This window comes from Plasmopara halstedii (genome assembly GCF_900000015.1).
Source record: "Plasmopara halstedii genome assembly, contig: Scaffold_1583, whole genome shotgun sequence".
Lineage (NCBI taxonomy): Eukaryota > Oomycota > Peronosporomycetes > Peronosporales > Peronosporaceae > Plasmopara > Plasmopara halstedii.
The window spans coordinates 113,543-127,749 of record NW_020188494.1 but is presented as its reverse complement, the minus strand read 5'-3'; the positions used below and the strand labels follow the sequence as shown (position 1 = coordinate 127,749).

General features: G+C 43.0%; 6 protein-coding genes across 6 annotated transcripts; 5 read left to right on the top strand and 1 right to left on the bottom strand.

Moving 5' to 3' along the window:
- Positions 1 to 1,924: 1,924 nt before the first annotated feature.
- Positions 1,925 to 2,167, bottom strand: PHALS_01619 (uncharacterized protein; the record flags this gene model as incomplete). The annotated part of the gene is made up of 2 exons (XM_024716045.1): positions 1,925 to 1,999; positions 2,036 to 2,167. 2 exons carry the CDS (start codon positions 2,165 to 2,167, stop codon positions 1,925 to 1,927), a joined length of 207 nt encoding a protein of 68 aa, XP_024581683.1.
- A 3,685-nt stretch (positions 2,168 to 5,852) lies between these two features.
- On the top strand, positions 5,853 to 6,302 carry PHALS_01618 (calmodulin; the record flags this gene model as incomplete). Its single annotated transcript, XM_024716044.1, has 1 exon — positions 5,853 to 6,302. The coding sequence occupies one exon, from the start codon at positions 5,853 to 5,855 to the stop codon at positions 6,300 to 6,302; it is 450 nt and encodes a 149-aa protein (XP_024581682.1).
- A 1,602-nt stretch (positions 6,303 to 7,904) lies between these two features.
- On the top strand, positions 7,905 to 9,251 carry PHALS_01617 (Endosulphine; the record flags this gene model as incomplete). The annotated part of the gene is made up of 1 exon (XM_024716043.1): positions 7,905 to 9,251. The coding sequence occupies one exon, from the start codon at positions 7,905 to 7,907 to the stop codon at positions 9,249 to 9,251; it is 1,347 nt and encodes a 448-aa protein (XP_024581681.1).
- A 296-nt stretch (positions 9,252 to 9,547) lies between these two features.
- Positions 9,548 to 11,293, top strand: PHALS_01616 (Predicted G-alpha GTPase interaction protein, contains GoLoco domain; the record flags this gene model as incomplete). Its single annotated transcript, XM_024716042.1, has 1 exon — positions 9,548 to 11,293. The coding sequence occupies one exon, from the start codon at positions 9,548 to 9,550 to the stop codon at positions 11,291 to 11,293; it is 1,746 nt and encodes a 581-aa protein (XP_024581680.1).
- A 4-nt stretch (positions 11,294 to 11,297) lies between these two features.
- Positions 11,298 to 12,930, top strand: PHALS_14802 (uncharacterized protein). The gene has a single exon (XM_036407074.1). It carries the CDS (start codon positions 12,435 to 12,437, stop codon positions 12,678 to 12,680), a length of 246 nt encoding a protein of 81 aa, XP_036263335.1. The 5' UTR covers positions 11,298 to 12,434; the 3' UTR covers positions 12,681 to 12,930.
- A 736-nt stretch (positions 12,931 to 13,666) lies between these two features.
- On the top strand, positions 13,667 to 13,968 carry PHALS_01615 (uncharacterized protein; the record flags this gene model as incomplete). Its single annotated transcript, XM_024716040.1, has 2 exons — positions 13,667 to 13,730; positions 13,757 to 13,968. The coding sequence occupies 2 exons, from the start codon at positions 13,667 to 13,669 to the stop codon at positions 13,966 to 13,968; spliced, it is 276 nt and encodes a 91-aa protein (XP_024581678.1).
- Between the last annotated feature and the right edge of the window lie 239 nt (positions 13,969 to 14,207).

Sequence of the window (14,207 nt, the reverse complement as noted above, 5' to 3'; positions counted from 1 at the left end):
CACATCTACCGCCAAGTTCCCACCATCATGACATGTCTGTGATGATTGTTTCGGATCAAGCTTTGTGCTTTCTAACCATATTTAGGCGTTTTTTGTTCAAGGCGCCAGGTGCCAGATTGAACACGTAAATTACTGACCACTCGCAGAAAGATGGTGAGATGGAGCGCCTGAAGCGCGTGGTGGGGAATTTATTCCAATACATTTGTGTGAGCAGACTGTGGCGCTGACATTAATTGCTTTGCCTTGAATAGAAGAGTAGAATCGTTATGGAGGGACACCCACGACAACTACTGCTTTGTTCGCTTCCAGAAGACGACATATATTCTACAGAACGCGTGTAAATGCTTATTCTCGTGGGTGAGCCCCCAGTGCGGCGCGCAAATGATCAGTCTAAAGCATGCGAAGTCATAGTTGAGACATGCCTTATTTCATATTATGTAAGAAGTTGGTTAACTCCTGTATTCCTTCAATACAGCCACGAAGAGGCTCCATCTCGGTATGGGAGTAGCAGTAACCTGCTGATGTTAGTTCGGCTACACTTAATAGCAAATTTGAAAATGCATCATGATAAGATGGAGCATCATACGCCGAGTGCATGACATTATGGCTGACAGCAATGATGTGCAAAAGCAAATTGCAATTGTCATGGTACTGGTTTTTTATTTTTATTCAATGCGGACAGCCTGACTTAATCATGGTGTGTCTGAAAACACAATTACATCGGCCTGTTTATAACCGTAGCAAAAAAAGAGCTGAGTTACACTCTCAATATCTTGCAGATAATGGGAATATACCCCGTGTTCTGCATGGGCTTGATATGGCATACTACGATTCCACGTTTTCAGGTCAAACTGCTATAAAGCGCTCCGTAATTTTAAGAATCAACTTAAGCTAAATTTCCTTTTGCTCTAAAGGCGCGTATCTGTTCTGCGCCCCTTAAAGTATTAGTATAATGGTGTTGCTTAAACAGCACAGCCATGTCATGGCTAATCTCAAATCGACCGCACAACGAGGCTTTCATAGACAGTCAATGGGCTGTCATGATCGAAAATACTCATGAATTCCATCTGCGGGAGGTTTGTCCTTTGCTGGCACTATTGGATGTGCAAGAAGTGAACCGTGTTTATGTAATGCGGAGTATAGGCGGGTGGGTGTACTTGAGACCGGTTGGTGGAAAAAATATTACTTTGAAAACTGATAGTATTTTGTGATACCAATTCAGCAACGTTGCACTAGCGCCGGGCCTCCGTACGACGTTGCGCAACCCCTAATAGGAGAAGAAGTAGGGCTGGCTGACGGAATGCACTGTCAACTAAACAGCGCAGTCCGCCTCTATTGGTACCAGGTAGGTAGCTGTAACAGCTATTTCGTGGAGATATGCAGGGCCACTGACAGCAAGAATGTAAGTTGGTGATTTTCACCTCGACGTCCACATCGTGCTTTGTGTTTTCAAAGACAAGATTTTGACGACCTTTCAGTTCGACATCTTCTTCACCAAAGCAAAGATATACAGCTGTAAGCCGGGTGGCGTTGTGCTTTCTTATCCAGTGCGAAAAACATGTGCGATAAGCTTCGACATTTTTGCCAGCATTCACTAGCCTAGGTACGACTCAATGATCGTTAAAAATTTTCCGCTCGCTACTGCTAAGGCACAGGCAGTAATTCTGAGCAGTGGTGATCTGGGGGTAACCCTTGAGCTGTCAAATTGCTCTATGCTTGAGCTGGAAGCGTAAACGCATTGACAAATAGATTTTTCGCCTCAAAGAGCAAGTTCTGACGAGCTGAAGTTTATAATTATAATGTACAAATCCGTTGCAATTCTTGAATATACAGACTGATAAGTTCAGCCCACTAATTTAACTATAAGTCATTCAAAAAGAGCTGGATGTCGTCTTGATCTGTGCAGCAGGGAGTCCGTCTCAGATTACAGGCACGTAGTGCGCAGCTTGTCCAGAGATCCATGGCGCGTTGGAAACGCCCATAAATCTTTATGAGAAAGCTATAACAGTTACCGATCAGAGATCTTATTTCAGACAAGGTCGGAAAATAATTGATTGTGATCCATGTCATTAGCGGCAACCACGCCACTGCAAACTTGATGAAGTAGAGACATACGCTCACGTTGGAAACTAATAAAATCATTCTTGTTCAGAGTGTGGTATGTCATCCTCTCGACCAGATACTGGTAACAGCCGTGTGACACCCGCTGGCTTGCTACCGCTTCACGTGATAATAAGTCTCTCCTTCATCATCGAACAGCATCGGTGAAATATGACCCTTCCACAGCTGGCTTACATAGACTCTCTTCGTTGCGGTGGCATTTCGACTTTCTCCAAGAGGCTCGGTGCGCGTCCATCCATGACCTAGATGGATCACATGTTGGACATTTTCTCTGAGCCCCGTCAATGCACTGCGTACCTCAAGTGGCTCAGAATTGTATTGCTCTAGCTCAGACGGTAAGTCAGCAACGCGAGATGAAAGAGACGCTGCTTCGTCTACAATATGGCGATCCACATCCGACTGATTTGTAAGAGCGGGATCATGATGTGGCTTGAGCAAGACTACGTATAACTGAATATGTGTTCACATTCTCTTCGGAGTTCTAAAAGCAAATTCATCGCAGCTAAGTCACACATATATCAGGGACTGCATGTTTAGGTAATTAAACAACGCTTGATGATTCGCGTGTATTTTGCCTTAAATTGCCTCGCAGGAGACCGTTCATCCCACGATTAAGGTATCAACTGTTTGCGGATGGCCAGGTCTCACCTGGCGCATAGCGAATTGAGCAAATCTCGCCAAACCTCGCTGATAACACAAAAGTTGATCCACTGGCAGCTGTGAGATTTACCATCGTGCTCAGACGGTCTACAAAGACTACGATGACAGTGTTGCCGGACGCGTCTTTTGTACACTATAATTAAAAATCCGAAGTGATGCCGACTTTCACCCGGAACCAATAAATTGGCCAAAGGCACCGGTGCATGCAACGAGGGTGAAGCTTGTTGTCCTTCGCATGTGCGCACATGCATGCATCAACATATGACGCGATAAGTAGTTACGAAAACCAAGTCATTCTCATGACGTACTTTCCGAACCAGGAGAATCACGCGCGAGGATTTCTCATCCACGACGTTGTGCTATCCCATTCAAAGAGAGCAATTAGTATTCGCGTCATCCTTGAGGATAATTTTTATGCATCTCAATTTCCCAGCATAATATCTACTGTTTTCGGCAGTTGCACGTCGTTCATTATGACACGATACTCAACGTCTCAACAATGACTAAGGCGATAATATGAACAACCAACACTTCAAGGCTATGAGCCTCAGCCTCGACAACAAGTGTAGTATTCTACTAGTAAGTTCCCATGTATTTATTAAAGTCAGCAATTTTTGCAAGGAATTCGTTGGGCTCCCACGCAAGGCGCACCTGATCTATGTCACAACAGATGAAGCAGATGAGAATAGCACAAACCTGCTCGCTACCAAGACCTTTCTATTCCTTCTCAACATGGCTGATGTAACGGAATTTCACGTGCCCTGGTAGAAAGGATGTAGGTCATACTAGATGGCGTGATCACACGATGGTGTGACTTACAAAAAATGGCGTGACCACACAATGGCGTGGCCACATTTAGACAAGAAGTCAGTACGTGACTAGAACAGCCAGTAGCTATACATTTAATCTGATTTTACGTTATATATAGGAAAACCTATATATTTCGATATAGACGCCTTTGCCGCAAGTAAAACTGAGAAATACAGTCTACGTATAAAGCTGAAGAGTAAATTAGCCTTAATTTACGGCTAGATTTTTTGAGTAAGTGGATTGCGATCCGCTACACTCATACTGGCTCTAAGTATAGAACAACGGTCACCGGCCTCAACCAAGCTTCCATTAAGCGAAAGAACTACGGCAGCCCCGCTGCACCTGAGGCCCACCGCCTCAGACGCGTTAAATTAACTTCCACTCTCAGCATCCCATCCGACCCTCGTGGAACGCATCAATATGAAATCCATCCTTTGCCTGAAAGAGTAAAGGCTGAAGGGCGCTGCACCCGTTTAGAGACCTATCGTGATGTCAAAAGTGTGAATATTCTCTGGGTGAGGATCTTGCGCCATCGTGGCTATAGAAGAATGTAATGTTTTAGACATAGTTTGTTAGTTTCTGCCTCCCTTGACGGGTGGACAAGGAGTTGGAAAGGACCCGTCACACCTGATTAGGCGTTGCGCACTCCCGCGACATATATCGCCTCAAAGCCTTTTACGTTATATCTGCTTCTTTCGCTCAGGTATTGAACGCAAGTGTCCAATTTTGCGCGTGGCGTCGCTGCATGAAGACCGTAAGTGCGACATGCTGCTGCTCCATCTGGAGCTTGGCTGAATTCATAGCCATGTCAAATTCTCTGCTTCAAAGCGAGAGGTTCTTTTTTCTCCCACCTCCAAAGGGCTGAATGCTTGGAATCAGCGACCTTTCGGTAGGTCTTCTGCAGGTGTTATATCAGCGCATTCACAAAGTCGTTAACCGCCTCCAGATGAATGATCGCCGCATCTTTCCCCTGGACGGCCACTATTCTGACTCACTCGGGAACCAACAATTTTTTAAGTATGTTTGGTTGCTTTGTTCCAAGAATCAAATACTTCGTGGTCCATCCGATCACAGACGACAGTCCCTCCTAGAATCGGTCGCCGAATGCATAACAAGTCCCACCACTTGCATTCAAGCTACTGTGCTTCGTGCATAGAGGGTAGCTTTGACTCAAATAATCTGCCGTAACAAACGAGGTTGCGTTCGTGCGCTCCAATAAAGAGTGCAGTGAGAGCCTGAATTTACATGGTTGCTCTGCTATTATATAGGGTTAAAAAATTATGGTTAATTCCTTTATAACTGATACGAAGTATCTGTTTTACTACATGTGATAATAAATTTCGTGCAATATTGCATTTTGCAAAATTGTATTAAAATATCAGGTGTACAATAACTCCATTAGTGCAGATTCCTTAGGTTGATACAATTAATACACATAATTGTAACGTGAATCTCGTAAAATTGTATAGGCATAATGCTACGGACTGCATACACTAGTGCACGTACTGTTCCCCGTTACACTCATTGGCAAAGTTTTAACTGTACAACCCATTGGTCTCTCTGAGAGAGTTTACCAATGATAACGTAGGATATATATGAGCTTAAACTTATCATATGCTCTGCAGCAAAAAACTGCGAAATCTTAACAATAACATGCTCTAAAAACATGCAGGTTCTAACAACTATTTAAAAATGTCGGTTATAGCTTATCGTTTCAGCATTTTTATTGTACTTACTGGTCCCCCACTATCCCATACCTTCTTTCTTTGTAATATTCAGTCCGGTTGGTTGTCGTTATTGCCGCCGGTTCAAAGTAAAACTGTTGATCTCCTTAAAAGTAGTTGTTACTATTTCGCCTTCTACTAATACTGCTAACGTATTGTCATATGACTAATATAGTACTTGACTACGGTAAGTAAAATTAAAGAATTGATTAAGCTTTCAATAATATCAGCTACTGTACATATTATGTGAATAAAATCCATTAAAAATAAAAAAAAACAGATTATTTGCAGCTCTATTATTTATGTGGGTCACACTTTCTTGTACGCACAGCTCTCCAGACCCCACCCCTTTTGGTCGTACAATCCTTGGTCGTCCAGAACTATAGAAAACATAAGTGAACTTCGCAAATGCAGGTGCAAACCCTTATTTTAGCCAATCTCACAGCGCCAAATGTAATCTCAAAAATAAATCTCGACGTACATTCCAAGTCTCATTTCTTGACTCTCTTTAAAGTACTCAAGAACCTCAAACTTATCATGGCTGATCAACTAACTGAAGAACAAATTGCTGAATTCAAGGAAGCGTTCTCGCTGTTTGACAAGGATGGCGATGGAACTATTACCACCAAGGAGCTTGGCACAGTCATGCGTTCGTTGGGTCAGAATCCTACGGAAGCTGAGTTACAAGACATGATTAACGAAGTTGATGCGGACGGTAATGGTACGATCGACTTTCCTGAGTTTCTTACCATGATGGCTCGTAAGATGAAGGACACTGACTCGGAGGAGGAGATTTTGGAGGCGTTCAAGGTGTTTGACAAGGACGGAAATGGTTTTATTTCGGCTGCTGAACTTCGTCACATCATGACCAACTTGGGGGAGAAGCTAACAGACGAAGAAGTTGACGAGATGATTCGTGAAGCTGACATCGATGGCGACGGACAGATCAATTACGAGGAATTTGTCAAGATGATGATGTCGAAGTAAATGTATTGTTCTCGTCGCTCCTCGTAGTACTTGGTTCGTTTAAATCAGTTCAGACGAGGGGATACAGAATTTGATGGTGACATTTATAATTTAGAAATAACAAATAAATTTGCATTGTTCTGAGAATTTTCGTGGTAACTACAACTACTTTTTAAACTACTTAATGCACCGAAATAGTAAAATCAAATAATTGTGTGTTAGTATTGTTCAGATTGGTTAGAGACTTGATATTTAGTGCAATATCTTAATATTTAAGCGTTTTCTGACGCTCACGAGGTCAGAGCTTATCGTTGGCTGTTGGTATAAGAATCGTAAACATGTCGCGCAGCTACAAGCACTTAACATCAACTTGCTCAAGCTTGTCAAGTCATAGGACAAGCCTCTTATAATTTTACAGGAATTTGGATGATAAGGTTTCGTAAACGTGACTATCTCACCATTATGATCATACGTAGGCTCATGGCGTCATCCGCAAACCTATCAAACCTATTTACGAGTCCAGTACAATATATAAATGTTCAAGGTACTGACTATAGAGATTAATTTCTGTAGGATATTACGATCACATCCTACCTACAGGTTTGTTGGCTTACGCCTAACTGAATAACTTGAGGTTGAGTGCATCCTATTAAAGAAGACTTGAGGACTAGACAACTGCTAATATTTGCAACCCGTGGATTTCCACCGTTCGCCATACCTATCGAGCCACTCTTGTTCTGATCACAGTGACCTTTCAGAAAATTCGAACGGCGTTTTTAGCGACATGTATAGCTCCAACTCAGAGCACAGGAACGATCTGGATGCTTTCAGAAAGATAGATGTCACTATCAAGCGCCTTACCAGAACCCTTCCATGAACACATGAAGCCTTCAACCCTTCAACTTCTCCCTCTGTTAGAATGGCTGCGCTATTCTAGCAAAAATTAAAGAAACTTTTCACCATCATTGCAAAATGAATGATAATAATTTGACGACACAGATATGCAAAATATAGTCATCACCTTTATACTTTGCAGCCTGTAGCACATTTGTCTATTTGGGTGGAAATTTGATGCGTAACTTCCGTCTCATCTTGTCGTTTTCGCCAAATTATCTTTTTTGGCCTAAAATTTCTAGTATTTCAATTTACCCAGTTGCCGAGCTACACAAATCCTGCATTGATGCACCACAACTACGCTCTTTCCCTCCTCAGAATTAGGATACTCATTTATTACAAAAAAACCACAAACTTATTTTTCCAAGTTGTTTTTCTTTTACGGGACACGTCAAGCCAAACCGCTTAACATTCATGCGTTGGGCGGAGATACGAAGTCGTCACACTCTATTCTCTATATGGCTACATGTTAAGTACAGAGGTAATTGTTCTTAGTCTACGTGTCGTCACTACTATCCAAAATTAGACTATCCGAAAGTGGCATGAAATGAAAAAAGCCGCGTAAATCGGAAAATTAGTGGGCCGTTTCATATGCCCCAGAGTCTGTGCAAAAATTAGGACATCTTCCCGGAATCCTCAAACTTCGCTGGATCTCACACTGCGAAAGGATCGTAAAGAGGTCATTTCTCCCTAGGAGCTCAACCAAACAAACCAGCAAGTATCTCTCCAATGGATTACCGTCAATACCAGACACAGGATAACTCGATGCTATCGTCTTCACGAGGCATGGCACGACTTAATGGCAGTAATCGCGCAGCTTGGAATGCCATGGACTTGGAAATTGGGGCACAAGTCCCGCCTGCCAACGCACGTGGGGCTGAAGACGGTGGTGCTTTATCTGCACGTAATGTGCTGCTGCATCAGAAACTGCGCGAGCGAAAACGCTTTGATTCGGCGGACGATGCGATGAAAAAGGCAGCAGCTCGTGCCGCCAGTCGGTATCAGTCTCAGTCTCAGTCAACGAAGACTACTCAGGCTTCACCACGGAATCAAATGTCCACTCAAGCTCTGCCTGTCCAGGAGAATACATGTCAACGTCCTTATTCTCCAGCTCAAATTGGTCAATCGGCATTTTTTAATGCTATGCAAGGTGACAGTGTGAAAAGTACTCGAAATATACAAAGTAACACTCCTGCGGCAATGAATGAACCATTAGGAGGCGCTCAGGAAGCTCGAAATGTGCTCATTCAACGCAAACTTCAGAGCAAAACAACATTTGATTCGGCAGATTATCAAATGGCCAAGGGGCGACAACAATCGACTGAGCATATGGAGGATACGCCCATGCAAGACGTGAGTGGAGTGAATGAGCCAGTGAGCTCACCATGCGCAACGTCGGTAGCGAATGGAAGTCGACGTCAGTTTGCTAATATGAGTCCTAGTCGTGCGAGTAAATACGGATCATTGGAGAGTAGAAAGAAGCCTAATCGACGTGATTTGTTGGACAAGCAACAGAACGAAGATGATGCAACGAATCTTGAGCCGCAACATACCGGAGCTTCTGATTATGGCAAATTGTCGGCGGCTCACGTGCTCATTCGACGTAAATTAAAGGAAAGAAAACGTTTTGACTCAGCAGACTATGCGATGGAGAAACAGGGTCAACCTACTGATGTGCCTGCTGATGTCAGCGCCAGTCGTGCCGACCTCGGAGCGACAGCAGCCCGTTATGGTACATTAGGGGCTTCTCAAGCCTCAATTGACCATCAAGTGAAACATATTAAGTTATCTGAAGCTCCAAGTGGTCGTGTTGCTTCACCTGCAAATCAAGTCATTGCGAATGCAGCTCAGGCTGCAATGGCCGCTCGTGCTGCACGATATGCTGGAATTAAAGGATATGGTCAAGCAAACCAGGTGAGAACCAATGGCTCTCCACAGGCAACTTGCGATCGTTACGGACTGGATAAAAATTCAGCGCCTTCACCTGCTGCAATAGCTCGGAATGTGGTATTGCAACAAAAATTAGCAGAGCGAAAAGCTTTTGACTCGGCTGATTACTTTAACAAGGCTGCTTGAAATACTTGATTGGATTGAACTACTTTGTATTGCGATTAGTGAGTTGTAGTTGTGGTGATAGCTGTGCATCAATTTGAAGTCGACGCTAAGTAGTTCGACATGCAGAATCGTATGGCTATTTCATTATAAGATTTGATATAAACGTTGCTAATGAAAAATATTTGTATTTTAATCTTTTTGAAATTTATTAAGCAGAATACTTTATTAATACATGATTTTATTTATAATAGTTTATAAATAATTAGTAAGCACGATCACAACCATGTTCATATTTCTGTTATTGTAGTAGGCCTCGAATGGATGTGAAAGTGTTATATCCTCATTTCTTCGCTGAACAACAGAAACATCATGTTCAAGTAAACACTTTGACGATAGTTTCTCAAAAACGACGAAAAGAAGTAGAAGGTCATTCAAGACGAGATGGATACGGAATTTCCACTCGCTCTTCTTTGCGAAATCATTTGTTGAAGATCAAGTCACAGACGATGAACAAACAGACCAAAGAAATTGCTACAAGTACATTCAAGAAAATTTCAAATCAGCAAGAAGTGACGACGTTGGCACCTTTAAACAAAAGTCATTCATCATTTTCTAAACTTTCACAACGTCCCCCTTCTAGACGTGTTGCACTTCGTATAGAATTAAGTCGAAAAACTTCACAGAATCATGATATTGGGGCTGCAATGTCATGTCCCTCAGCAATCTCAATGAGTAAAACTCGTTCATCGTCAGAAATTATAACATCAAGAGTGCCAAGCGCAATGGATAAGGAACTTTATATGAATCTTCGTGCGGATGTACGTCCTCGCTCACACTTTGCGCGAAAACGAATTGATCACGAAGAATCCACTCGAACTCTTACTCGGATCTCTACAGCACCCACCACATTATATGGACGTAGAACAATGGATAGTTCGATGACTGCTTTTCGAAGTTCATCCTCCACGGAAAACCTAATGGCTAAACTGAGGCAGCCTGAAATTTCTCTATCTTCAGCAGTACAATGGGAAATGGAAGCCGACGAGGATGTAGATGCCAATTTTTTCTTGACCGAGTTAGAAGCAGCATCTCGGCCTTCAAACACGTCTGTAGAAAAACTCAAGACATTAGCCAAGCACGTTACTTTGGGATCATTCATGTTGTATGCAGATCCACCTGCTCTGTTGGCTGCAGTTCAGCACTTTGCGATAGCACTGAAAGCTATCAAATATGCTCGGGACACCACTTCAGCAACCTTAGCCTTGACATCCTTACTACATCATCACCGTGGGGTGGCTTTACGTGAACTTGTGGTCACCTCTGGCTATCAAGATAGTAAGTTTAAACCAACTTGCATCAAATACGCTTTTGCAGCTCAACGACGAGCGCTTGAGTTGGCTAAACAGGCCAAAGATTCACGCTTGCAAGCTCGAGCCATTAAAGCACTGGGTTTGCTGCTTTTCGATGCACATGCTTATGAATCAGCTCTTAAACACCAGCAAGAAGCGCTGCAACTTGCGAAAGACGAGAATGATCGAGAGCTCGAAGCTCGCGTGTATGCTAATCTCGGCAATTTGGCGCTTGTCGAGCATAATTTCGATCGTGCGTTAAGCTGTCACTACCGTGATCTCCAATTGTGTTCAGCTAGTGAGATCGACTGTCGACTGGGTCGCGCACGAGCTCATCGCAATTTATCGATTGTGTACGCAAAGCTGCATCAACGTGACCAGCAGCTTGTGCATGAAAACGAGTCACGCATTGCAGCACATGATGGCGGAGCTTATGTGCTGGACATTATAAATCACCCGGATACTAGTGTGGGCAATATTTGCTTCCAGTCTTCAACGAAGATCGACATGGCGCTGGCTAAGCTTGTCACACAAAACCTTGCAGAGATTGTTCGCGGATTAGCTTGCTTTGAAGATTGTCACTCGACTGTGGACGTTAAGGAGATGGATTCCATTAGGATAAGTTTGTCACAAGAATGGGGCGCTGCTGAAGCCGAGTTAGAGGTGGCACTAGAAAAAATTCTAGCATCAAATGAAGAAGTAGAACATATATGAAAACTGGAAAGCTAGGAAAGTCGTTGTAACTACAAGACTAAGATGTGCGCTTTGCTGAGTTTTCTCTTTGAAAATTATACTGTTCAGTCGTTAGCTTGTTGACAAAGATTTCAAAAAGTCAACGAAATGGTCAGCACGTCAATTGACTTTCCGTTAATTTGTTTGATTTGTTGCGCTTGCAAAGGTCAAAATGCTTACCACTTGCCATGCTTCGTGCAAACTCGACTTGGTTCATTGTCACTCTACAAAATCTTGGGCTTGATTAAGTGATATTGCCGGAAAGGTTTTCAGCTTTGAAGCGCTATGAAAATCACGCTCATTTGTCATGCCACACTGGCTTCTTGTACAGATCGAATTTCACCTGTTTCGTTCGCAGTAGTGACGCAGTCTTCATTTGCTCAGCCCTCGACAGTCAGAACGAATCTTTGTAGTTCAGCCAATTCTCTCGGTTGAGCTCAATCTTTTCTGGGTGATAACGCGTTCATGAAACACTTCCGAATATTCGTTGAGTAGTTCTTGCATTCGTTACTGCTGGATCAGCGGCTGTTAAGTCAGTCCACATGCACTTGAATAGTTAGTTCAGCGATAATGCCATTTAAAGGCTGTGTATCAGCCACTAGTGATGCTGGAGAGCGCCACACTGACGACCCTGTAAACTCCATGTAGTAGGCGTTCTGAACTAATAAAAAATATGCTCTGGTTCCTTTCTCTGCATCGAAAGATACTGTCTGAACGTTCGGCGGATTTATTGTTTTGAAAACTTTTAGTCAGAAGACGAATTGTTTTCTGCGCCAAGTTTCTAAACGATTATATTTCATGTCGTAATAACACTTGCTACTTTGTGTATGAGCAAACGTGATGTCCTTAGTCGTTGCGCAAATATGTGAAAGCTTTACTTCGTCTCGGATCTCAGTGATCATGCTTTGCGGGAATTACGTTGCTTTGCTTAAGTTGGAAATATCGCGCATTTTTTTCAAAACGATCAATGTAAGTAATCAACAGGTTCGACCGTTGCCGAAATGATGCGGAGAGTCAGAAGCTCTTCAAGACTTGAGCGGCAATCAAGTTTAACAAGCCGTGATGTGTCGCAAGATGCAAATCCTAAGCCTAGTTTAGCAACGCCGGATCATCCGAAGTTTGTATGATGCTCGTCACCTGTGGTCAGGATTCTCTGACGCTTGAGCTATGGCATAGCTATCGTGACAGTCGTATCATGCATCGTACACGAATATGTTTGAGTGAGTGGATATGTATACAAGCCAATACTCTAGGCCGCTTGACCATCCCTGAATCACTGGAAAAATTCGCGGCAATCGTCTCCGATACATTCAGTTGTTCGCTTGCTCCAGAGCAGTTATACTCCAACAAGAGGCTGAAGTATATATGATGCCACTGATATGGCCATTCACAAAGTATTACCACACGTATGCATTGTAGAGACTCGTAGTGATAACATCCGCTCAATTTCAATGCATTGTGCATCGTCACAGCTGATGCATGGGACAGAATTACTCTACTCTCAGTGCGTCTCGCTCCGATTCCAGTATCCTCCCTTGTTTATCTAGGGGTTTAGTAAGTCAAACCTTACTGTGCAGACTCAATTGGTGTTCCCATGACGGCACCTTGCATTGATAAGCATACAAAGATATAAAAAATAATTTATCCAATATAAAATACTACTGTATATTGATAAAACGATATTTGGAATGTATTTACTGTGTACCTTAATGCTGTCCCTACTAAAATTTTGTTGGTGTCAACAAGACCTACGTGATTCGTTTTTTGTAGTGGGTGGCATAAGCACTTCTAATAAATACTCTTCACAAAATTTGAAGTCCAAGCTTTCTGAAGTCCAAGCTCCGTACACCACAGATCATGTATGAATGACTCGATTGTATTTATTAGGCTCATAGGAGCCCAAAATTTTATTTGAAAATATTTCGCTCGTAGCTCAAGCTCATTTTAATTTAATTGCAAATTTACTTCAAACCCTTATGTCGTTATTTTTCCCTCCAAGTCGGTAAAGTCCCTCGGACAGTCCTTCTCCCTCCAAGTCGGGTATATCCTTTTTCCTTCACGTCGGGAATCGCTTTCTCGTCGCAAAAGCGTGTATCTTGTGTCTGAGGGACTGTTGTGAGCAGCGTCCTCTTACAACTACGTACTAAATTACATTAGTGCGTGTCTCACAAATTTTTGTTTGCGAAGTCAGTACATCACTACTCTTGGACTTTGCACTTTCGAATCAGTAGCGCGCCAAACAAAGCCCCGTCAGAGCAGTAACATCTATCGGCGTTTGAGAGATCGAGGTGTACCCAGCCTAACCCTTGAATCACTACGATTTTTTATTGCGATCTTTCCAACGAACCTGCTAGCATGAAGACCTTGAAGGACCCTGAGAAGAGCAAACCGATGGATTTGGCAGCGCATCTAGCCTATCGTCCTCTTGCTCGTCTGAAGTGACAGATAAAAGAGAGGATGCAGGGCTAAGTAAAGACTTCAAAGAACCAGAAATGCGGCAGTCAGACTTCGAAGTAGAAGTCCACGAACAGGACGTAGCCAATGGCTATGATCATAAGAAGTTCGAGATCGCCAAGCTGTCAGGGGTGACGAAGAAGTATGACACGACAAAGAAGAACCAGCAGAGAGGAGAAGCATTCGAGCAGCAACGAGAATGAGCGCTCTCACGAATAGTCACTTAAATGATAAAGACGGATTCAGCATGACTTTTACGTCGACAGAAGGCGAGTAACACCTTACTCAGTGCGCAGGAAAATTTCGACGCAGTAGTCTAAGAAACGAAGAAGGCAGACCGAGATCGACCACAAACGGCATGGATCATGACAATTTGCGAGCTGTATAATGTAACGGGGTTACACGTACCCTGGTATCAAGGGTGTGTGTCAAGAGATGGGCA